At 36.5% G+C, this 26,331-nt stretch overlaps 1 protein-coding gene across 6 annotated transcripts; it reads right to left on the bottom strand.

The window, feature by feature from the left end:
- Positions 1–12,601: 12,601 nt before the first annotated feature.
- Positions 12,602–23,214, bottom strand: LOC122024999 (probable ubiquitin conjugation factor E4). Of its 6 annotated transcripts, none has more exons than XM_042583752.1 (16): positions 22,312–23,214; positions 21,083–21,284; positions 20,814–20,965; positions 20,522–20,738; positions 18,023–18,175; positions 15,237–15,440; positions 15,021–15,130; positions 14,864–14,945; positions 14,644–14,733; positions 14,322–14,525; positions 14,104–14,199; positions 13,593–13,715; positions 13,419–13,514; positions 13,119–13,310; positions 12,916–13,005; positions 12,602–12,842 (listed from the first exon to the last, which is right to left on the bottom strand). In XM_042583752.1, the coding sequence occupies exons 1-16, from the start codon at positions 23,148–23,150 to the stop codon at positions 12,729–12,731; spliced, it is 2,964 nt and encodes a 987-aa protein (XP_042439686.1). In that variant the 5' UTR covers positions 23,151–23,214; the 3' UTR covers positions 12,602–12,728. The 6 variants fall into 6 exon arrangements, with proteins under 6 accessions (XP_042439686.1, XP_042439691.1, XP_042439687.1 ...); XM_042583757.1 differs by having other exon boundaries at positions 12,602–12,836; XM_042583753.1 differs by having other exon boundaries at positions 14,104–14,191; positions 14,464–14,525.
- Between the last annotated feature and the right edge of the window lie 3,117 nt (positions 23,215–26,331).

The following is a 26,331-nucleotide window of genomic DNA, read 5'->3' as shown; positions in this document are numbered from 1 at the left end:
AGAAAACTATTTTTCCTTGATAGTATATACCCTAAATAATGTCTACACAAATTTTCATAATTTTTGAATTTTTGTAGAATTTTCTAGGGGTTTCTGAAGTTGACTGAAATGGAATTTCAGCAACTATCAGAGCTCCAATCGATCGGGTGATCGATTGAAGTACCTCAATCGATCGGGCGATCGATTGAGGGAGGTTCTCCCGCGAGCAGAAGCTGGATCGATCAGCCGATCGATCCAGGAAGTCTGAATCGATCAGTGGATCGATTCAGACGGGTTCAATCGATTGGAACCCAACTCCAATCGATTGAAGTTACTGATTTTGGCTGGGAAAGCCTGATTTCAGCATGTTTGAACCATGATTAGTCTATGCAACCATTCCAAACCCTTAAAATACAGTTGTATACATAAAAAAAAGGTGTTTTCATGTTGAAAACAAGGATGGATTGGTTAGGGAAGACTAAATTGAAGTTTAGGTTGAGGTTTGTTTCAAAATTTGAATATTTGAACCTCAAAAACTTCTAAATTTGGGTTTCCTAAAGGTTTAGGGATTCCAAGTCATTGTTGGTGCAATGACAGAAGTTACCACCATGTCTTTAGGGGGAGGGACTCGTTAAAGACATGAAAATTATTTTTCATGAACCTTGGAAGGTGGTTAACCTTCTTTTTAGAACATGCTCAAGGTTGAGCGTTTGAACTTTAATGGGGAGTGGATATCCTCATTGTTTTAGTGGTTCAAGTGGATAATGCTCAAGGATGGACATTTAACTACATTGAAGGAGAATGTAGGTTGAAGGATAATGAAGGGTATGAGACTTTCATTATCGTGTTGATCACAACGAGTGAAGTTGTGAACAACGATGAACAACTCTTCAGGGGGAGAGTTATCAACAAGTGATTTTGTTGATGTGTGTCCAAAAATGGGGCATGGGTTGATGTGTGCCAATAGGGGGAGAATGAAAGGGAGTAAGTTAGGCCTTCATTACCTAGAGGGAGTTTGCCCTCTTAGGAGGAGAATGAAGGGTTTAACTTATGTAGTCATTACCTAGTGGCATGAAGAAGGTTTAGGCTATGAGATTAGCCTAACTTACATGTGGTATTGTAAGTGGTTGTGTGGTATTGTCAAACATCAAAAAGGGGGAGATTGTTGGTGTAATATCCCTCAGGTCAAGGCTGATCTGGTTGACCAAGCTTGAGTCTTGGTTTCAGTTTCGATGTTTGACAATACAAGGTTGATTGAAGAAGAGTCAAGTAGGTCAAGGTTGACCAGATACTTGACTGGGAATTCCTAACTGGGATGTTAGGCAGAAAGAAAGTCCTGATGAGTGAAGCTAGGCAGATTGGAAGTCCTGGTGAGTGAAGCCAGGCAGAGGAGAAGTCCTAGTGAGTGAAGCTAGGCAAATTGGAAGTCCTGGTGAGTGAAGCTAGGCACGGGGAAATCCAGATGGGTCAAGGTTGACCAGACATCTGGTGAAAATTCAAGTAGGTCAAAGGATTGACTGGATACTTGGCACGGAGAAATCCAGATGGGTCAAAGTTGACCAGACATCTGGTGAAAGTCCAAGTAGGTCAAGGGAGTGACCGGATACTTGGCATGATGAAGAAAAGTCCAAGTGGGTCAAAGGTATTGATCGGACACTTGGTGAGGGAGTCCTAGCAGGTCAAAGGTGACCGGATGCTAGGCATGATGAACCAACAGGTCATGGATTGACCAGATGTTGGTTTGAGGGGCTTTGGGACTTGGTTTTGGGCAAAAACTAACAGCTGGATCGATCAGCCGATCGATTGGGGTGTCCCTGCGAGAAGCCTTCATCCCAATCGATCGGTGGATCGATTGGGAGGAAGTCGCGAGCGCACAGAATGCCTCTGATCGATCAGCCGATCGATCCAGAGGTCCCAATCGATCAGTGGATCGATTGAGAAGGTGCTTTATGTCGCAATAAGCTCTGGATCGATCCGCCGATCGATCCAGGCAAATTTCCATAGCACAGAGGCGCTATGGATTGATCCATGGATCGATCCAAAGCCTCCCCGATCGATTGGGAGCATTCCAATCGATCGGGATCCGACCGTTGGCGCAGATAAAGGCCGTTGGCGTGCGTCTTCTTCGGTAGGTTTTTACACGATTCATCACGGATCTACAGCAGCTTCTCCACAGCGATCTTCCACTCTCAACGTCAGTTCTTGAAGGATCTTGGAGGTTCTTCCAAGTCAAGAGGCGTGATTACTACAAGAAGAAGAAGCTAGAGTTAGGGCTTTTGTACTCATTGTAAGCTTGTGCTTGTATTTCATTACCTTTCCCTTTCTTCTTGTATTGAGAGTCTTGTAGGGCTTCTCCGCCTTTGGTAGTAACCATAAAGGAGTGTTTTATTAGTGGAGGGTGCGTGAGTAGGTGTGGATCCTTGGACTAGTCACCTCTTGTGAGGTTGTGAGGTGGATACCAAGTAAATCATTCTTGTTAGCGTTGTGTGTTTTTGTTTCTTGTATTTCCACTGCATATCTCTGAAAAAACAAGCAACGACGAGCACCTAGCATGCGAAGAGCTATTCACCCCCCCCTCTAGCTTCATTTTGGTCCCAACAGTATTATCTTATGTTTATATGTAGATGATATTCTACTTTTTTGTTCTAACCTTTCTATTATTAATGAGACTAAGGCCCTCTTAAGTGGTAAGTTCGATATGAAGGATATGGGTTGTGTTGACATGATTTTAGGGCTGAAGTTGGCTCGACCAACTGATGGAATAGTAATTTCTCAGTCACTCTATATTGAGAGAGTATTAGAGAAATATGACTATAGTCAAGTTAAATCTGTAGTCACACCGTATGATCCTTCAAAAACTCTCCACAAGAATAAGAGTAGTGTGGCAGTGTCTCAATTAATATACTCACAAATAATAGGTAGTCTAATGTATTTAGCAAATTGTTCTAGACCTGATATTTCTTTTTCTATATCGAAATTAAGCAGGTTTACCAGCTGTCCGGACAGAACACATTGGGATGCATTAGACAGAGTACTTAGATACCTAAAAGACACTATGTCCTTGGGTTTGTGGTATGGGAGATTCCCTGCAGTCCTGGAGGGATATAGTGATGCTAGTTGGATAGCGGACACTGCTGAGTGTAAAGGCGTTACTGGTTATGTCTTTACACTTGGAGGCGGTGCAGTTGCTTGGAGGTCTGTTAAACAGACGATTATAACTCATTCTACATCTGAGGCAGAATTGTGTGCTTTGGATACCACAGTAATTGAAGCTGATTGGCTGAAGGGTCTTCTTTCTGAAATTCCCTTGATGATGAAGCCAATACCTTCTATTTCAGTACACTGTGATAATCAAACAACAATAGCACAGATTAGAAGCTTCAAGTATAACCAGAAATAGAAGAGACATGTACGAATACGATTAAAGTCTATTCGTGAGTTAGTGTCTCTTGGAGTGGTGTCATTGGACTTTGTAAGTTCAAAGGACAATATTGCTGATTCACTCACTAAAGGGTTTGATTATGAGAAAATCAAGAGATCCAGTAAGGGAATGACACTGAGGCCTGTCCTGGATTTATCTATAGCAACAACCCAACCTATCTGATTGGAGATCCCAAGAAGTAGGTTCAATGTGGTATAAACAAGCTATAAGGATGAATCGTAAGCATAAAATTGATTGAGATGTAATCTCATAGTCTCTTCCCTGGATAGATGCTTGACTGCTAGTAAGGATGAGCTTAAGAGCTCTTAATGAGTTCAAGGTCTTAATGACAAGATGCTTGCAGTACATCCTTGGAGAACTCACCTATGTAAGTGTAACTATGGGGTCGCAGTGTGGGGGGTCTAGGCAACTCTCCTTAGCACTTATGAAACAAGATTCGGTGGCATGACCGTAATGCACCAACCCAGAAGGATTCAACCGTCGCCAGTGATGAGTTGTTACCAATTGATCTTCACATATAAAAGGTTTAAGATCAAGACTCAGTTCTCTTCAAACTTATGTGAATAAGATTGGTGTACTTAGGTGAAAATTCAAACCGGAAGGTATTTTCACTAAAAGCTCATTGCAACCAAGCCTCAGAACTTATCTTTGTTTTCGACTAAAATAATTTGAATTAGTGGGGGATTGTTGAGTTTTAATTCATATTATCCCTTATGCTTTTAGTCCCACATTGCTAAGCCAAGAAGGTTGGGAGACCTTATATATGGAGTCCTTTCATCCATGCTTAGCAATGTTAAGGGGACTTATACGCATGCGCGGGCTGAGCCCAAATCAGGTGGTTTCGGGGGGTTCGAGCCGGAATTCCATAAACTGGGCGCGACGCACGCGATCATCGGGGGTGCAAATCCCTAGCTCGTGGGCCTCGCGCTTGCGGGCGCCCTGGTCTGTTTTTGCCAGTTTGGTGACCTGGTTTATTTTTGTTGGTCCAGTTTGGTTCTGTCCCTCGCATCTGGTGGTTCAGTTCTGTCCGCGCGAGGAAGCGAAGCAGCGCGACGACATCTGTTCGGTTCTGTCCGCGTTGCGTGAGGATGCGAAGCAGCGCACCCGCGAAGCAGAAGCAAAGCGCGTGTCGCTTCCTCTGCACTGCTTCAAGTGTATAAATACACTTCCTCTGCTCCTTCTCAAATCACTCCGAAAAAAAAAACAAAGCATTCTTCTGCTCTCTGCTTTTTTCTTCTCCTTCTTCTTCTTCTTTCCAAGTTCTGAGGCTTGGGTCTGCGATTTGAGGTTGAGTCTGAGTGCGACGTTCGTCTTGGAGTGCACCTACGAACGGCGCGAGCGGTTGTAGGATCTTGGGAGGATTTTGCCGGAGAGCCTCTGCACCGTGGGCGGCAATAAATTCTCTAAAGACAGTCGGCTAGCCCGACACTTCAACCGGAGATACACAAATTCTTAACCTTACTCTTATTACCGTTTATTGCATGCTTATTATTTATTGGTGTAATTATAGATTACTGTGTTAACGTAATTATATCACTACAAAAAGATACTAAATCGAATGGTGTTTTATTCGATTTATCAAGTTCTTTGTCTGTATATTAGAGCATAGGTTAGTTGAATTTCTAACTTGATTTTGATGTATTTAGAATGAAATATGAGTTGAAAAAAATGAAATATGAGTTTGAAAAACCTGAAACTCTCAAAAATCCCTCTGTTAAAAAAATATGTAGCGTGCCTAAATGCACCTGTTCAATGACTAAGCGCCGCTGGAGTTCCCGAGCCACGGAGAAAGGCAGCCCTCTTGCGAACCCTTCCGGCTACGCGTCAAGCGAGACGTCGGAAAATCGCGACGGAGTGTTGCGTTTTCTTCCTGAGCCGAAGACGTTGTAAGCCGTGGGAACCGCGACCACGTGGTAGATATCTCCACGTCGCCGCCTGCTGATCGAGCACAGATATTCTGGATCATTTTTTTTGTGATCTAGAAGATGTGTCATTCGTATTTACGGTCAGATTGTGGTCGCGATCCAGTCATAAATTATTGTGATCTCTTCCTGGGTTCACCGTCCCCATCAAATTATAGTTTTTGTTCGAAGCGGACGGTCGGAGTTGTCTGGAGACCTCCGGTGGTGGATAAGTGGCCAGGTTACTGAGCGCCGAACGAGGGTATCCTCCGGGTAACCTCCGACCGTGAATAAAAACTATAACCTAATGGAAACGATGAACCCAAAAAAAATTCATAATCATTTATGATCGAATCATGATTTAATCGTAAATATAAATGGCACCTCCCTTGACCATAAAAAATGGTCCTAGATCCTGCCTCCTGCTGATCACGGTGTGGTTGCATAGAAAGAAAAAAAACGTGCCACCGGCAGGATGTAGGCTTAGTTTAGGGATGACAGAGAAATAAAATAAAATCATGTATGTTTTTGTTTTTTTTTTATTTTAATTTCTTTCTTTTCTTCCCAATTGACGCATGTTACCATGGAGAAAAAAAAAAAAAACCACATCACTTTTTTATATTATTTTTTCCCAATTAAAACATATCACAATTAATTGGAACTATTGATGGTGTAATATGCTAATGGGCAGTGAAATATTGCATGTTGTATCAATACTGAAATATACGATTTAATGTTTCAATTTTTTTTTTTTTTTTTTTTTTTTTGCTATTTGATCAAAATAGATGTTTAAGATTAGCCTGATGCCCAATCTATTTTTTTTTTTATCTCTCATGGTATAGATATACTTAGAATTAAGTAAACTCTTAGTATATATTGTGAGCAGCCAAAGTCTAAAGTGCATGTCCCGGAAAGAATAGTCAAGTTGTACATATTTAAGCATTATGAAATGGATTATATGCACACGATACCTCAACATCTTAGGTTTTGGGAGGAAAAACAATTATATCTTATACATTTGGGTCATTATTTTGAACATGATGATATAGTTTAAATTCTATGAGATTCTCTGTCTGGACGTTGGAAGAGCATAATTAATGAAATACTTAACCAAAGTGGATTGACGATCTACCTTGATACGATAAAGTCTTCATTAAGTATGAGATTGAGGAAGAGATTGAACTCGAGATGAAAAAGTCATTATCCAAGAGGATAAATTCTTCTGGTGTTCATCTCTTACCGTTCACTTCATCAGATAGACTCTTAAGAGGAATGACCAATATGATAATTTGCATGGTTAATGAAAAGAAATTAGATTTTATTTAGAATGGTGACGAACTTGTAAATTTGTACCTATTTCTCCCCCTTTGATCACAGCAAAAAAAAAAAGGGTAAAATAAAAAAATATATTTAAAACATTTTCAAAATAAATTCTAAGTTAACAAAGGAAGTTTCAACTGATAGCATTAAATTTCTAAGTTTATCAAATTTTCAACTGATCGACAAAAGTTTAACAGCGTTATCTAATTCCTATTTTCATGCTTTATCAGTAAGTTAATTAAACATTTTATTTCAATATTTTGGCTTCCAGGCAGTGGCAAGACACGAGGCCTTCTTGGTTATTGAAGCAACAACCACTTTCTTAGACAAAGTCTCATAAAGAAATTAACTGTTTAATTTTTCTCACTGAATGCGCTAACTTTCAAAAATTTAATCTAGAAAAGATTTTGGAACCCAATATAGGTTCCTTCCTACAGGATTAATCAAAAACTTAGGGGGTATATAATTTTTGAGAATTTTTTTGAGTTGTCCCTGATGTTTTCTAATGTACCAGTTTAATTTTCCATACAACTTAAGTTTTGATTTTTGAAATTTATTTAAGCATGCATGATCATTTTTCAATTTTTTAATTTTTCATTCTCTAATTTTAGATTATCGTACATTTCTAGAGGGCATGTCTTTGCTAAGTTTAATTTTAACTCGTCATTTTCTTTTTCTAATTTAACTAAATCTTTAGTAAGCACTTTAATGAACTGAAATGACGGCTTGGGAGTTAGAGCACGTACCTTACCTCAATTTCTGATGCTCCTCCTTTATCGCAGCTTTCTTCTTCTGATGATCCTCCCCCTTCATCTATACTCATCTCTGAGCTGGTTTCTTCTTCAATTTGATGGTTGACCATCAGTGCTACTCCTGAGAAGGTTTCGACTTCTGATTCGTAGGATGATGATTCATCCCATGTAGCCTTCAGACTCTTGTGTTTAGAGGATGTCGGTTTTTGAGACTTCTCCTTGTCTCTTTTCTTTAATTTTGGGCAGTCATCCTTGATGTGCCCTTCCTCGTTGCAGTTGTAGCATCAGACTGCCCTTCTGTTGCGTTGATGCTTTCTTGACTGCGATCTAAATTTATTAGTCTTAATAAACTTATTTAACTTTCTTACCAATAGTGCCACTTCAGTTTCATCGATTGACGCTTCAGAGTCGGGATCGTCCATCTTCGCTTATAGGGCAACATTGAGATTTGACTTCTCTATTTGTTTAGGTTCTGCAATTCGAGATTCGTGAAATTTGAAAGTAGAGAATAAATTTTCTAACGTACTTACCTCAAAGTCCTTAGAGATGTAGTATACATCTACTAAGGACGCTCATTCTGGAGTTCTTGGGAAAGGGTTGAGCGCATACCGGATCGAGTCTCGGTTTGTTACCGATTCTTCGAGGTTGTTCAGTTGAGTTATTAGTTCCTTGATTCTTGTTTGGAGTTGGGCTACCTTCTCGCCATTGTTCATCCGGAGATTTGTAAGCTGAGTCTGGAGAATGTCGCGCCTTGCTAACTTCGCTTCTGAGGTGCCTTCGTGGAGCTCCAGAAATTTTTCCCAGAGGTCTTTGGCGGAGTCATAGCTTCCGATCCGACTTACCTCCTTGGGTGGCAGAACGCTGAACAGATGGAACTACTTTTTCGTTGGCCACGAAATCAGCTTGTTCTTTTTTCGTCCAGTTGTATTCTTCCTTGTCTTTAGGGACTGCAAAACCATATTTCATAACTAAAAAAATATCAAATTTTGTTTTGAAAAATACCTCTATTCGGCGTTTCCATGTAGCGAAGTCTCTGTCGAATTTCGGGGGATGAATACTTGCACCGGCCATCATCTTGATCTTGATGCTTCAGTCGACGGTCAATCCTTCTGAGACGGTCTGACTCTGATACCACTTGTTGGTCCAGCGGGACCGGCAAGAGGGGAGGGGTGAATTGCCTGCAATAAGAAAATACCCTCCTCATGCTTTCAACTCTAAAAATAGCAACAATAATAAAATAAAATAACAGAAAGAAAGAAGAGACACAACAATTTGATTTGGTTACAACCTAAATGGTTGTTAATCCAAGGCGGTTGAACAGTGCACTAAAAATCTCCTTCTCTGAAGGTGGATAAACCTTTTACACACTTAGAGAGCTCAAGAGTTGTTAGGAAGTTAGTACAAGAGTTGAATGAATAATTCCTAGCTCCAGGGGTCTTTATATAGCTCCTGGAAATCTTATCTCGAGTCTTGAGGGTGCCTCCAAAGGGGTTGAGGGCGCCTCTAAGGGGATAAGCTGATAAAACTTTATCCGCTCGCAAACGGTCTATTTGACCCAGTTAAGGGTGCCCTCAAGGGCATTGAGGGCGACCAACATTTCTTCATCTTCTCTTTAGCTTCCGAAGTTTCGATTGCTTGGGTGATTGCGGCCAACCGAAATAGGGCTCACCCGAACCCAATTTCCGGTCTTCTTCTCGAGCAAGCTTCCGCCCCGGCTTCCGCCCCCGGCTTCTCGTCCCTTGAACATCGCGCACGTTCTTCTCGTCCACCAGTGTATTCTTCCGTAGTTCATTCGTCGTTCGGACGCACCGAGTCCGTCGGCTCCCTTCCCGTGCCTTCCTTCTCGCTAGCTACGTCTTCCGCTCGACTTCCTGCGCTCCTAAGGTCCTGCACACTTAGACATAAGGATCAAAATTAAATAGGACCCAACCTAACTTGGTTGATAACATCAAAACCACCACGGGATCCAACACCTCTGACTTGGTTTGGTCAAGGTAAATAGTGATGCCTCAGATTTGATACCCTCAACTGTGGGAAATGATCTGCCTGAAACAATCACATAATCATCATCTTTAGTAGCACTGGATGCAAGAAGCCAGAATCTACCAGGTCAGGAATCTGAGAAAAATCAGTCAGATCCATTGATCCCTTTTGCACCAGTTCTTGTTGACATTTCCCAGCAGAGGGCCATGGATTATTCCAAATTCTTTCCTACATTTGTTGCTACCAGTCCACCAGTTTCATACTTGGTATTTCCCTTTGGTAGTTTCACTTCCAACTATGGAAAAACAGATGGACATGCAGAGCAATTGGATAAGGAAGAAGTTACAGATCAATTTCAAGAAAGTTCTGAACACCACATCGATTTACTGGAGAAACTTAGCAGTCTGAGGATGTAGTGAGCCCAACTGTTTCTATGAATTCTGAGTTCTTCAAGGAATCTACTTCTTATCATCAGCAAAATCTAGTATATAGACGATTCTGCCAAAACCCTTATCATGGAACTGTATTCTACTCTTCACCTTATGTAGGGCAAGAAATTTATCTTCCCGGTCATTATATCCATGGGATGGTCTTGGAAAATCTCTTTCTGCTAATTTGAACTATGCACAAGCTATGGAATATAGTTATCGATTGATGCCTGTTATGTCACTCCAATCAGGTCTTGATGTGGTCTCTGTTACCTTTTCTGGCATCTAAGGATCGAGTCCCAGCCTCAACGAATTAACGAGTGAATTTTCTTTAATGGGCAGTTGATCTAAGAATGCTGGACTGATGAGACGTCTGTTGTAACTGCTTCCTGGTTTACTCTTGTAGCTGGTGGAAAACTTCATGAGGTCGGACCAATCATCCCATGATTAGCCGGTACAAGCCAGATATCCGGTGCCAACTTAAAAAAATATAAAGCTTCGAGGCCTTGTGTTGATATTAGAACTTACCTGCCAAATCCTGTAATATTCTCACAACATTTTGATACTATTTAAAAAAAATCTATAAAGTTATTAGAAACTTTTATATTTGCCATGAGATTATAATAGATGTTTTATTTGAGTTTTTTCTGCATCTTGCATTTCTTTATTCAATTTGTTGTGCTAACAGTTGAATTTTTGTTTTCACTTAGATTTTGCATCTGATCTTTGTATTGCATTATTTTGTAATTGTTATTGCCAAGAATGATAAAGCATGAACATTTGTTGTACCCATAGAGGAGATTTATAACTGTTCTCGGACACTACTAGTTTATAATTGGTTACTTGTTGACTCTTCTAATTCGAAAAGAATCTTCTAATTTGCTTTAAAAGAAGAATAAGTTTGTAAATTTTTGTCTCACTTATTTTTCTTTCTTTTTTGATGAATTCCAAAATTTCTTCACTTTGTTTTGTTTTCCTAGTCACATATAATGGGCACTTTAGGCTGAACTGTATTTCTGTCTGTTAACTCTTCCTCAATATGATGTTTTCAATTAGCTACAATTTTATAGTTTGAAAGTTTATTGATGCTTGAATCTAAAGATAAGAATAGAGTAATTTATTAATCTAATTTACTTTACATAGAAGTTTTTCTTTCTATATGCATGGGTTCCATATGTACCTTTAGCCATTTTAATGCATTATCATTTGTAAGAAAGTTTTGATACATAAATACCCGTGTCACCATGCTTGCTCTTTGCACCACAAGTACACTGGACTTTTGATACCCTCCATATAGACTCCTTTGCATTTTCTTGTGTTTTGTGGGCATTGGTTGATTTATCAGCTATTTGCCAATTAATGCTTTCTGAAAGTTTGGTTGTATTCTAAAGAAACAGTTAGGTTGACAGTGATTGATTATGTGTTTCCTCAAAGTTATATTCTGGGCCCAGCTTGCATACTGGCATCAACATCATCCTTTGATCAATTTTGTTCTCCTATTTAACAATATACTTCCTGTGAATGATTTTTTTTGATCTTCTATGATATGGAAACATATTTGTGCTTTGTTCCAAAAAGGGATCGACAGGGAAGTTTGATAAATAATAAAACTGTATTTTGTACTCGTATTATATGGTGGCATGTAAAAGAATTTCTTTATTATTGTACAGAAGGTTTCTTTTAGAGATCGACAAAGTAGTTTGAGGAATCGAGGGAGCCGGAACTATGATTGTAATGATGCTGGTGACAGACCAAGGGCTTTTGATCTCAGTCATGAACGCAACCAATCTGATAGAGCAACTGAGCAAGTGGCCGGACTGGCCGGCTGCAGCCAGAAATCATGAGGATAAAAGGCGGGAGTCATACAAGCACGACCCTCTTGCCCACAGAGGTCATGACCTCACATTTGCATCTACAAAATTGTCGGGTAATCTAGATAATGCACATGGCATGCAGCTGCAATTTGCTTCCCGTTCAAATGGTGTTCTTCCAGCTACTGACCAACAAATTCCTCCTGTTGTGCTCATGTACCCATATGATCAAAGAATTGCAAATGGTTCGCCTGCTGACCAACTTGTTTTTGATTCTCCGAGGGCTGTGAATATACCTAGTGGAAATGAAGCCCATATGTTAAGAGTTACAGAAGGTGAACGTTATGATCACAAGCATGATTCACATCACAGAGTTTCTTCTCGGCCTTCTCCAGATCAACCTTCTTCACCTTAACTAGAAATGTCGTTCTCATTCCAATTGTAGTTGTTTTCATAAATTTATTTTCGGTGTACATATTCGTGTTGTAGCTCATTTTTGAAGGTGGAAAAAAAAATTGAGAATACAGTTTAGAGGCAAATAAAAACATTCCTGACAGGCCAATCCCAAAGCCATTGTTCACTTTAAAACCTTTACCTTTCTTGTCGATTGACAGTACCTTTTGCAACAATTGAACTGATAAATGTTACTTTGAAAGTACATACTAGTGGATGGATACAATACCGATCAAATTTCTGTCAGGTATCATGTATGATCAATCTCCTATTTCTTGGTCTAACGTTCGTGAGTTCATTTGTTTCCTTTATGAGATGCTACGTTTAAATTTGTAGTTAGCTTCAGTTGTTATCCTCAGTAGACGCTTGTCATGTTAAGGCTCATTGATGCAGATACCATGATGGATTTTTAGTTGCAGTAATATTTGATAGAGCTGTTCCTATAAGTGAATTATTTTTCAATAAAATTGTACAAATGGAAATATACTTGAGAAACTATTGGAAACGTGAGAGCTGTTTTTTTTTTTCAATATTTCAATATTTCACTAATGGAAATATACTTGCTACAGTTGGCAATTTCTACTTTAGCTCTTTAAGCAGAGAAGATTATATGCATTTACTCAACCACAAACATCTTTTGAAGTTTCATATCTTCTGCTTCATTTCCGTTTCCTCTGAGATATGATGAAGTCTTCAATTCTTTGTTTCAGCTCTGTGTTTGGTATTAGCATGTCTTGAGTCAGATGACAACGGGTGAATGGATCGTTCTGGGTCTACAAGACAATATTTTAGTTTTTTCATCATCAGATATGAGAAAGAAAATGGTTAATGATAGAAAAACTATACATTGCCATTCAGCAAGTGGCTTTGGATAACTGGCCGGTCCACCGACATTCTTGATGAAGGTAGAATGACAGGATCTCTCATCAAAGTATGCTAAACAAAAGTGATAATGTTAGTCAGCATCACAAGGAGAAAATTCGTAAACTCTTCACTGCATAAACGCTAGATTAAGATTTTTTTTTTTCAGGGACACGAGGAGGTTATACCAGAATCGGATCAAGAAATTCATCTGGTATCTCTCCAAGAATGGCCTCAGCATTCGATGCTTCATTCAATGCTTCATAAACTGCTGATTTTACTTTGAGACCAAGCTCAACAAACTCCTGGATTATGTTACGATTTTCATGAATCTTCCAGAGATTATCAGCAACATATTTAAATAGCTGTGATGTAAGCAGCTGTTCCATTTATAAACATCAGAAAACAACACTATATGAATCATGGATGGAAAATGTTGATTCACAAGGTATCCTTGTCTATACAAGACAACTATGCATAGGAGATACCTTCTCATTGTATGACTGTCCATCCTTCGAGATTGCAGCAGGGAACACATTCATCTCTTTGTCACCTCTTGCAATATGAACATAAATCTTGGTAATCTTTCACAACAAATTCATAGATATTAATCAATAATGAAATTAAGATTAAACAAAAAGTCAAATGGATATAACACTAACTTGTTTTAGCAATTGTCTGGGTCTAAATTCATATTTTTCAGGATCTTTTATATCGAGAAACCTCCATTGAGAACCAGTAAGTTGCAAGAGAAAATAATTTAGCACGATAGCTACCCTTTCAACCTGAAAAAGACAAAAGAAAGAATTAAATTAATCCAACAGTAATATTTGCTGGTGACGATAAAATTGTAATAAACAACAATAATAGGTAGTTGAAACAGTTTAAAGATCTTTAGTTTCGACTTTTGAAAATGCTGGAACTTAGTCTTGAATAATCCAAAGCTCCAACTCAACTACAATAATATTACTCTTTGAGGATGTAATATAAAACATATTAGTTATAAATTTATATTGGTTTCTCTATAGAGGACAAAATTAATATTCTAAGAAAACAAGGCTGGGAATGCAGGGACAAAGATGAGACAACAATCTTCCCATATGCAGATGTTGAATGCATTTTGTACTTATTTGAGTAAATATTAAAATGTCTAGAATAGAATAGATGTATCACCATTTCTGGAAGCAGGAAGGGTGCAGGAATTTGTTCAGATGTGAATGCAAGCATACCAACATTCCCATTTGCCAACTTCATATTAGATCTGACAATCTGAAATGTTAAGTTTCACAAAGTACATTAAAACTCACGTGCAACATATGGGGTTATATATAAGAGCAAGTTTGTGAGTGATAGTAATGATTCGGAATATGCAATAAATGAAGAAATCTCACATTTTCTTGTGAATGAAAAAGTCTCATTATCTCTACCCTCTCCTCTACAGATCTCTGTTCCCATTCTGCAGAATTTGCCATTTCGACTTTTATTTTTTTTAGTTGACTGATATTTTTGTTTAAGCACTCATCAAGAAGATACATGCTATCATTGATAAGCAAATTCAAAAAATTCAGATACATTCCCTTCTCCTCCCTAGCAATCTGCACCATAATTAGATGATATTAGTTTACTCTATAGGTAGCTGTAAAATGTTCTATTAGTGGTAAAAGTCTTATAAATAAAGAAAATAAAAAGTTCATAACTGCAAGGCATCTTTACCTGTTTCCATGCATTGAGACGGCTAGGAATATTCCACAAATACTCTAAAAGTTCATATATATTTTTACGAATAGTGAATTTATCAGATAACTGCACAACAAGGATAAATTCAAAAGACAACAAATGGAAAGTGATTTAGAAAAAATGCCTTAAATAATAAAACTAATAAAACAACTTCTGGAATATGAATATATATATATATAGAAAAACAAAATGCTACCTGTATATGTGCCACATCAACTTTAAGAAGATTGCTAACTAAATAGTCAAGGGACAACGGGTGTCTTTCAAAAAGAGTAGCACTGTAGGAATTGAAAATTTTTAAATGGTGTTAAATTTTAGAAAAAAAAATAAATTGAAAAGATTGAATTTCCAACCCTTTTTTTTTTATCCAATGATTTAGTACTTCAACCATTTTAGCTCTCAGACATGGGTTCTTAACATAAGTATCGTTCGCCATGAACATAATTATGAAATTCAAGAAATCCTGGCAATGATATAAACAATAATGGTTTTAGGTTTTTAATGTAAAGGTTAAATGTACAATGAATCAATTATTGAAAATTAAAGAATTAACTATGGAAGAAACTCACCAAGACAACCCCTTCAGAAACCTCTGGCACTCCAAAAGTTATCTCCAGAAAGTTCATAGCATCATCGACAAAATGTTCTGGAATAGATGCAAATTTCATAGGGCATGTTGATGGCAGAGGTATTTTAAACCCACCAACAAAATCCACCAACCAGATAATAACCAATTTGTAGAAGGTCGATGCCTGTCCTAGCAGTGTATAATCCTTAAGCACAATGATAAGAAATTGGCATTAAGATGTCTTTCCACGAACAGGTAAAGTTTTACTATGGAATAAGCTAAAGATGCAACTGTTAAGTCTTTACCAACAAAATTAAAGGGTGCGTTTAAACAAAAAAAATCTAAAATCATTGCTAATTTTGAGCTTTGGTATTGGTAAAATAAAAAATTAAAAACAAAATATTAGTAAGTTTCGGAAAACCTCCCAATAATTGAATATAAAGAAACAAAACTAATCTCAAATAAAAAAAAATAGAAAAAAGAACAACAAAGAAAACAACATTTAGTTAAATCAAGTTTCACTGACAGAAACGAATCTCCAATATTTGAATGAAAAGTGGTCTGTTGGTAAAGACCCATGTTAAGGATGAAAAATAATATAAATTTTCCTTCAAAGTTTGTCAATGGCTTAGCAATGATAAGTTAAATAAAAGAACAAATGCTAACATTTAAGATTATCTTTACTTGGCTAAGAGGAGATGAGAGGAGAGGGAGAAATAATATATCATCCCTGCTAAAATCTTCTTTGTCAATGCAAAAGGGAGGATAGCAAGTGTAAATGAACAAATTTATCCTCAAATGTTGTTGACCTCGTCGAACCCTTGTTTGACACCTCATCAGCCTCACCTGCACTGTGCAAGCCCAATGGTTGTTCCCAGCACAAAAGCATAGTGAGATTGCTTACACCTTGGACACACGTCAACAACTTGGCACTTGCCCCGCCTATGCCCATGGACAATGACCATCACCAGAGGCCCATGTCTGCCTAAACCAAGGGAAAATTAAACTTTTCCTTTTCTTTGGAAAAACATGTTATAATTTTGGGCTGACACGGTTTTGAGCTAAAATTGATACACAAAGGTTTCTCATCCTCCCCATAGAAATTATGTAGGTGCACAAGGGAGAGCTCTTCAATTTCAATGCTCTCTTCTACAATCCTCTCCTCTCCACCTGTGTAAATAGAACTTAAGGACATCTTTGCGCACAAACTCATTCCTTAAAGAAGAACCATTGGTCATCCATTCCATTATTTATTTCAAATGAGGTAACAAAGGAAGGGTGAACCAAGCCCTTTCATGAAGCCATTTTGGGAGTGTTTTGGTTCTGTCCAAAATCGGGCAGAAACAAAGGATCACAACAGAAGAGACTGAAAATATTTGTCTACCCCTCCTTTCACTTCATCTGGTAACCTTGCGCCCCACGTCCCATGTCATCCATCCAACATTCATCCCAATCGCTTCCCATTGACATGTCATTCCACATCCAACACCTGACCCACATCTTGTGTACAGCCTTGTCTACCATCCCCCCGAGCTAAAAGGATTACTTAGTCAGAGTAGACAACGTAGTGGTGGTTGTACCACCATATGAGAAGGGCAAGGGAGCCTCCTTTGTTGAACTCAAACAAAAAGGGTAATTAAGAAGAAATGACAGTGGTGAAAACCGTATCACCAAGGTCACAGTCACTAGCAACTAGAAACACGAACCTTGAACAAGAACAATTGCTCCTAGAACCATAGTATTTGAGCTAGAGCATGCTAAGGAAGTTTAAGTGGTCGCTATTTCAATGGAATCCAACAAAGAAGCAAAATGAAAAGGCAATGCAAGAACACACATGAATGATGTAAGATAGATGAGAAAGAGGAATGCTATCTCATAATTTATCTTCTTCCCGCCCACTTTCCATCTTCCTCTTACCCAAGATAAGAAATTTATTTTCTCCTCTCCCCACCTCCTCTGCCCCCTTTTCAATTTTCTCCTTTGCCTCCTTTCTATCCTGCTTCCTTCTTAGGGAGTAAACAAAGCTAGAAACTTGTAAAATATATAACAATCTCAAGATGAAAACAGGTTATTAATGCAGTTTATTTTAATGCAAATTATTTTCAAAGTTACTTCATATCTACTCTAGTCCACCACATCTCAACTATGGGATATAACCTTACTCTAAACTTCATAGGAGGGAAGGAATTAACCAGGATGATTGACACTAGCACTTGACAAAGCCAACATGTCTCATTCTAACTGGGACTAAAACCTTGATAACAACTGTATATGTTGAATTTGCAACATATCTGCCCTTCTCTTTCTTCCTTTCTTTTTCCTCATCCTATTTGATCTTCTCTCAAAGGTTAAATGACAGTAATGTTCATTTTGATAAATTGTATTCTTCAGTTGTTAACATTAACTATTGTAGGCTATTGCTATGGTACTGTTGAATCAAAAGAATGAACTCCATCAGGAACAAACTACAAGATATGGTGGCAATCTTTTGTTAGAATCATTAACTATCAAGTGTAAATTATATGTATAAATCTAAGTGTCCTGAATGACATTCACAATTCTCTCCATTAGCTTCCCTTTTAATTTTATAAATTACTAGATGATATTAGATAAATGTTGTCGAACTTGCAACCAAATAATTGAATCCATCAATGAAGCCAGAAAATAGAAAAAAAAAATTGTCAGAAGAAAACAAGGCAAAAGTTTGTCTACACAATAAATTTTATAGAAACTTGTGAAATAGCAAACATTGTAACCAAACCTAAGGAGTTGATAGGTCAAACATACTTGAAAAATTTGAACTTCATAACATGACTTGGATTGTGTCAATATATCAATTTCTTTCTTCAGATGTTTTATATTTGCATCCAGTAGTGGAGAAGCTCCTTGTTCCCTCATGGCTTTGAGGATAGACAGGTCTTCTTCATAACTTCTCAGTTTCTATAAAAGTTTAAGAGAGAGAAAGGTTACTTAATATCTTCACAAAGAAATAGAATAGAAATTCAATAGCTATCTCAACCATTTTTGCTAGATTAGAGATGTGAACAACCAGAGCTTTGAAAAAAAAAGCTTAGTACCTCACAATATTGATGATATTTATAGGTCCACTGGTGCATGAAATACCCAACTTTGGATAGATTGTGATTTAATAAATATGTATGTATGTTACAGTACCATACCAACACTTAGTATATAAATGCATAGTTTGTAGTTCATTTATTATTTGTTTTAAATAATATTTTATTGTTATAATTTTGGCATGCTACGATCCAAGAGAACTCTATCAAACTTTGTCAAAAATCATGAAGCATAGTGACTGCCAACAGGGCTTTTAAACTATATAGTAGCAACCAAAGATCCCACATAAAAAAAAACAAAAAGATTACCTAACATCATCTTCGAAGCTGTTAAACCATGTAGGTTGATTCAGTGTTGCATGGATAAATATTCTTAATATACTAGAACATTCAATTTTCTCCTAAAATATAGTCTCGATTCATCCAGATCAAAACTTAAATTTCTTATCTGCCTTGATGAGTCTATAATTAAATGTCTTTACTATCACTTGCATGTAGACAACATTCTCAAGAAAAAGATATAACGCAATGTAGGTCTACATGGAGTTCAAATAAGCAATATATGTCAAAATTAATAGGGTAAATTGCCAAACTTCAGGTTTGAGAATGCCCAAATGGCACATTAAAATTTTATTTTTCCCAAAAAACACACCTGATTACCATTTTACCCTTTGACAACTATTGACTTTTTCTTTTTTCTTGCCTCTCATTTATATGAGACATTTAAATGTATTCTCTTTCCTCTCTCACTTCCATGCAATATATTTCCTCTTATCTCTTTCCTCTTAAATTAAATTAAACTTTAATTAAAACTTTAATCGACATAGGTAATCCTAACAAAAAATAAAATATATTTGCTTTGGTGTTGGTTTTCATAAACCAACACCACAACTTAAATACCAACATCGTTGTGATGCTGGTTTCCGAAGCCTAGACACCTCTGCAAGTTTCAAATCATTTGAAGAACTATTGGAAAGGCTTTAAAATAGTAAACGAGGGCTTATTTGACCAAAACCCATTGATGGACCCAGACGACTTGATTTATGAAATTTTGCAATGAGATGGAAGTGTAGAGTGTGTAGAAGGTAGATTTGTTGTGAAATCTTGATTCTGAGTCTCCTACACAAAATTATAGGCTTGTGTCAATTGGCACAAAGTCTAAAATTTTATAAACCTTTTGAGTAATATTAGGAATCCTTTACGATGATAACGGAAGTCATCCTTGGATTCCAGGGCACTACAGAAACTTATAGAAGTTGGAATGAGTCCGATCAAAGTTCTCTAAGTCCATCAATGGGTTTTGACCGAAACCCATTGATGGACCTAGACGACTTGGATTTTTGAAATTTTGCAATGAGATGGAAGTGTGGAGTATGTAAAAGCTAGATATAGTGTCCAATTCTGATCCTAATACACGTAAGCGAAGTTATGACCGTGTGCCAACTAACACATACTATGGTGCTAGTTTCCGAAACTAGCACCATAGCCAATTGACACAGTGTTTTCTTTTATCGCCCTTTTTCTTACTATTGTTCTATCCTCCTCTTTTTCTTGACCTGTATTTATATCAAACTTTACTACTGTGTGATTAAATTATAGTTTGCTTTAATTTGTAGCTTATAGTGTGGTCATCTATGTTGATTAAACCAAGCAAAGAATTATAGCACTACTGATAAAGTCAGATAGGTGGATCACTTTAAGAAGCAAAAATGTTATTCGGGACAAAATTAGTGTGAGATCGAATATATTTTATAAACTATGTTCTCCAGTATCCAATCAAACTTGAGAAAATGCATACTCATAATTATGGGTGTAAATAATTTCAATACAAATTACAAAATTTGAGAAAATGTAGCACCTCATAGATTTTTGCAAATAATAAAAGAATTGATGCAAGCATGGTACTTTTGTCATAAGTTGGTTCAATATCCAAAGGAATAAAAAAAACACAATTAACAATTTATTCAAACTCTTTGCAAACTTGGAAAACATATTCTGAATCTAGCCTACAAATGACATGTGCAAAGACAGAAGTCAGAGGTCACTACAAAGTAGAACCCACAAATCTAAAAGAATGTATATTAGGTAACATTGTCAACAATCACAATAGCATTACAACTTCCAATGATAAAAAAGAAGGTTTCTAGATTCTGATATAAAAGAAATAAACATTTTCACAAACAGAGAAGGAAAGTATATAATAGGATACCTCAAAAAGATGTTCAAATTCCGATATTGCTTTCATCAATCCCAAGTTAAGTACTCTTGTAGTTATAAAGAAGCATTCACAAGTTAAAGAATACTCCTTTCTTGTACCACTACTCGTGCCTTCTTGAGCCTCCAACTCATGAGTATCCTTTGAGGAATTTTCCTCCTCTAACCATGCCGAGACTTCTTCAGACGATGCGTGCATGGTTGCCAATTGTCTAGCACAACCAACTGAAATGATTAGATGCAAAATATAGACAAATCAACTAGCACAATCAATTTTCTGGACTCACCTGAAATCTAAACGAGTATTATGAAATAAATATCTATGATCAATTTGTTCTCTCCATTTTGCAGCACCATCTAACAAAGGTTGACAAAGGCGAAGCATCACCGAACTAAGATTCACAAGCATGCCATAACTTGCAAATGATAATGGATCAACCTATAAACATGATTAACAAATCAATATCTATTAAGAACAAATAAATATAGAAAAAAAGCCAAATAAGAATAAGAAATATCCATACATGGAGAATTTACTTTTTATTGGGAAGATTACCTGCATGCACGACCTTGCTGAATTTTTCTTGATAACTTCTGCAAGATATTCTAAAACTCTTTCTTGCGTATCTTGATTATTAAGTAATTTGTGAAACACCGCAACGAGGCCATCGTACAAAATATTCATAGCTTTCTTAATTGTTGTAAGGGATGATAAATCAACCGACCGACGATTAGACGCTTCTGAGAAACATTGTTGTCTGTAATTTTTAGAAGTCATTAAAGGTGAAGCAATTTATTTATCTATAGAAACAAAAAATTAAACAAGAAAAATAGTTACTAATGATAATTAGACACTTGGTCAATTGTGAAGCAAAATACCAAAAATACTTCAAACAAGAGTGAACATATCATAGAAATTTTTTTAAGAAAAGTTTGCGAGAATAAAAGACCACAATCAACTTCTGGAGTTAGAAAAGCGAAAATGCTCTAAAACTATCAAGAGAGGGCACAAAAGAATAAAAAAATAAAATACTAACACATGCACCAAATAATACATAGGAAAGAAACAATTTTGGACATTTCTTTGTATAAAAAATGGCAGCACGGTGCACGAAACTCTAACTAATGTTGAGTCTCGAGAAAGGGTCGGATCACATTGGATCTATTGTACGCAGTTTTACCTTGTATTTTGCAAGAGGCTATTTCTGTGACTCAAACCATCCCGTGACCTCAAGATCATATGACAACAACTTTACCGTTGCTCAAAAACTCCCCTTCTGCATTTCTTTATATAACATGCAATGATTTTCAAAACATGACATGACATATACCACAACTGTAACTAAACATAAAAAGCAAGCATATTGGTAAACCTAAAATGTATTGTTTCCAATAAATTTAGAATCTAAAACTTTTGAAAAACAGAGTAGAGGTTGTCCATTCAGATTAAACCAAATCAAAACTAAATTGAATTTCAAATGACACTCGAATTATGTTATGAATTTAACTATTTAATAAAACCAACTGATAAACCAAGTTAGGTGGTATTAATATCCATTTGCATGTAAGGTTCATGACTAAAATACAAAAGTAAAACCAGTACAAAAATCCAAAAAAAATTGAGAGGCATGGAATCTAAATGTTATTTCCTATATATTGTTAGGTTAATTTCCATATAATATTAATATAGTCTAACTAACATATATATAATTGAGAAGGAAAAAGGAAAAGAAAAAAAAAAATCGCAGCAAGCAGGTATATCAAAAGTTCAGAAATTTCACTAACCCGACATCTGGTGTACTCTTAAATTCCTTAGAATCAGGCAATGCACTAACACGGAGAAAGGCTCCTAAAATGCTTTCAATCTCAATCATCCTTCCTTCACCAATCGGCAAGTTAGTCTTCTTAGGTATCCACCTTGGGTGATTCACCAAAATTTTGGCATTGTTAGGGTATTCAATTAACCACAGCAGTGCTCTCATCGGCTGCTGAAAGTTTCCTAATGGTGATATTCCGTCCACACTCTGCCTCAGTTTTTCAAACAAATCCTGCACAACAAGTTCCAAATTGCCATCATCGCCATCCCTGAAGAACTCATTAATAAAACCTGGAGGGCTGTCGAAAGTATCATCTCCGAACTCATCTCCAAACTCATCCATATGGGTTGAGACCTTTGCGAAGATCATCGACATCAAATAAGACGCCCCTGAAACATGCCCAGAGGTCTTGAACATATTTGGATTCCCCACATATAACCTACAATACAAGATGACTAATTTCCGCGCTTGTTTGATTGCAAACACAATTTCCGATCTAAAGGAGGCGTTCTTCACTAAGACAACCCTTTTCAACTCATCACAGGCACGGCGGTAGCAGCCAACTAAATAGCGGAAGGGAGGCTCTGCGGAGGGGAAATCACCAGATAGCCGATCGATGAGAACCCTGTCCATCATAGTGCAGGAAAGGACAAGAGTTCTGCCTTCACTGAGGATCTTGGCTGCCGTGAGCGTTAAAAAAACGATATTAGGGTCATTCTTGGAGGGTTGTTGGAGGACGACGAGAAAGATCTTCCGGAGGATGATGTCAATGATATCCTGTAGAGATCGCTGGGTTTTCGCCGCCATTGCGCTATGAATAACGAGAGCTAGGAGGCGGGATGAAAGTGTCCGAGGAAAGAACCGGCGTATTTTCTATATATGTTTCTCTTACATAGCAGATAATATATATATAGCGTATTAAGTTTTTTTTTTTTACGTTAAAATCGAACAACCGAATTAATCATAAACGATCGAATTTTTTTTAATAAAAATTAAATAGATAAAATATCAATTAAATTAAATTTCGATAACTTTCCATTTTTATTCGATTAATTCAGAATTAGTAATTCCAATTTTAAAATTTAAAATTGATATATTCAGTTTATTTAATTTAATTGAATTAGACATTTTTAAATTGATTAACTAAAATAACTGGTATTTTTTAAAAAAATAATATAATTGAACTTTTAAATTTTAATCAGTATTTATTTATCTAAATTTTTGCTCCCTACTTATCCAGTAAATAATATATGGATAATGCTAAATGATAACCAGCTAGAATGATTTTTTTTTAAAAAAAAAAAAATAGAGTCATTATTAAATATGCCTATCTTTTCTTATCTATTTTTATATTTAATTTTTAAAATAATACTTAATTAATTTTTATTAATAATAATTAGTTAATTTTTTAATTAGCTTAATTAAAATTTTTTGTTAGATAAATTCAATTCTGGCCAGCCTCTGGCCAGACAGATTTACGATAATATATATACCTTATACACATCAACGAGAGCGGTGGAAAATGATGCACTGCTGTAGGGGTGATAATGGACTCTAAACTGAATTAGAGCATGCCAATTAGCCACGGCATCATCGTTAATTCTCTCTGCCTTTCAAATTCCAACTTGCCCCCTCGCGGTAACGTGAACGACGCCATCGCCAGCTGGCAAAGCTCCAAAGAGGCATCGCTTCTCCATGTCCGCTCAGAGACACTCTTTTAAGAACCGTCTCAAGTTTTATGAGAAAAAAAAATAAAAATAAAAATATTTAGGCCTTTAATATTTTTTTAAAAAAAAATTCTTCATCCTTTTTTTATTCAGATGTGGGATCTACAATGATGGATTTAATTTTTTTTTTTATATTTGAATTTTGATAATATTTTTTTTCAATTGATAAAATTATTAGATTATTTAATCTTTCTTAAGACATTATTTAATTTCTTATAAAACTTTTTATCCTAAAAATAAATTTAAACAATCAATATCAGATAATATGTCATGTGTTAAAAAATTTTCAAGATTTAAACATTTTATTTTTAAAAATTCATCATCAAGCAATTTTAACTTTTCTTCATATATTTTAAATTGTTCAAATCTATTTTGAAATGAATAAATAACATGGTCAATAATATAATTAAAGTAATTAATTTTAAAAGAGTCTTCGTGTGAAAGCTTCACTTCATTAATTTTATTCTCATCAAATCGTTTATTTCTTTTAATTACACGTTTTTCATGAAATTTTAGTTCTATATTCATTTCATTTACAATTTTTTTGGCAAAAGTCATAGCAGATATAAATTCATTTTCTCTATAATCATTTTTAACTGATCTAATGCAATTGCAATGTTCATATCTTTATATTATAAAAATTTACTAACAATATTAACTGCTAATAATATGTCATACCCAATAACCATAACTAATAAAAATTCAAAATTTTCAAACTCATATGTTGCTAAAGAATTTACTTCACTTTTTGTTTTAGGATAATCACTAGTTTCTGTAAGTTTATATAAAGCTTCTTTTATCTGTGGAGCTTGATATTTTATTGCTTTAATGCTTTCAAGATGACTTTCCCAACGTGTTTGTGATAATGGTTTAAGAGTTAAATTAGAAACATGGTCTTGTAAAATTTTTCATCTTTTTGTAGAAGAAGAAAATAATGAGTAAATACATTGTATTACACCAAAAAATATTATAGCACTAGGACAAGAATTAGCCATATCACATAGTACTAAATTAAGACTTCTTTTGCTTCTCAAGATTGCATAATACCAACAAGCTTAAAGAACTAGAGTATGACAAGCTCTGATACCAAAATGGCAGCGAAAATTAGGAAATTGATAAGTTCATAGCTTACAAGCTTACAAGTTACCTCAAGTAAGATTTGAGTGAATGCTCAATGATCTTGCAAGAGGTTCAATTCCCATTCTTATAACAAACGTGGGGTGCGCCTTGGGCCCCATCGTCACGTTTGTGGATAAGAAGGAATCTTTAGTACAGACTTCTCATTACAGCTAGTGGAGTAGTACAGACTCAACTTTACAGCTAATGGAGCATCTACTTTAGAAAAGTAGTGCATTATTTGATAGGACAACACTAGTGCAGACTCGACTTTATAGCTAGTGGAGCATCTACTTTAGGAAAGTAGTGCATTATTTGATAGGACAACACTACTTTATACAGAGCAACGCAAATCCTTGGGTCCACCATGCTTATACTTTGAAGTTGCCCATTCTGGTTACACAATCCTGAAGGAGATACGCAGCATGTGAGAGTTGTTTGTCACATTGTTCTAATGCGGGGTACCAGTCGTTCCACCAATTATCTTTTCCTCGGCACTTATTGCATTCTTGCCTTTTGAGGGAATGGATAATTCTGAGCTGCTGCATCGCATTGACGGCTCGGATGGCAGCTCTTTACTCAATAGTGTGTAGATCTTCTGTGATTTAGTGGAACTCTTCTTGTGGGATTGGTTTCCCATGTCTTGTGTTAACCTTCCTTTGGTATTGCTCAGCGAAATCAAGAGGGCTTGGACCATCTTGTTCAGCAACTCCTGAGCTTGAGGATGTGGCTGGCTCTGGACTTCCTGATTATTTTTTTCGTCTATATGTTCGAATTGCACCATTGGTCCAACTCCCGTAATGTAGTCAGTAAAAGAAATCCATCGAACCCTAGAGGGTTTATGATTTGCCGTTTTCCCAAAAAAACTTATAATTGCCTGGCAGTCTGTTCTAATCAGGAGTCCAGCTTTATCCAGGAAATAGATTTTTAGTGCTTCCATAGTGTTAATAACAGCATATAACTCAACATCTATTGTGGATTTAGGTGGGTTAAACTTGCCACTAGAATAGGCACAAATCTTTTCCGAGGAGACAGGGTCAAATTTTTTCTTTTTCCATTTGCAAATACCGCCCCAACCATCCATGCACCCATCCACTTCTAGAATCATGTAGCATTCTGGTGGAGGTATTTCAAGGTCTGGTAAC

This window comes from Zingiber officinale, chromosome 9B, assembly GCF_018446385.1.
Source record: "Zingiber officinale cultivar Zhangliang chromosome 9B, Zo_v1.1, whole genome shotgun sequence".
NCBI classification, from domain to species: domain Eukaryota; kingdom Viridiplantae; phylum Streptophyta; class Magnoliopsida; order Zingiberales; family Zingiberaceae; genus Zingiber; species Zingiber officinale.
This window is presented reverse-complemented; position numbering and strand designations above follow the sequence as displayed.

Excerpts from the sequence above, each read along its gene's own strand:
- LOC122024999 (XM_042583752.1), bottom strand. The coding sequence starts at position 23,150 with ATGGCGGCGAAAACCCAGCGATCTCTACAGGATATCATTGACATCATC. Across the intron at positions 15,441-18,022 it reads ATGAAGTTCAAATTTTTCAA|GATTATACACTGCTAGGACA; the intron begins GTATGTTTGACC and ends ATTGTGCTTAAG. Across the intron at positions 12,843-12,915 it reads GCCACTTGCTGAATGGCAAT|ACCCAGAACGATCCATTCAC; the intron begins GTATAGTTTTTC and ends ATTGTCTTGTAG.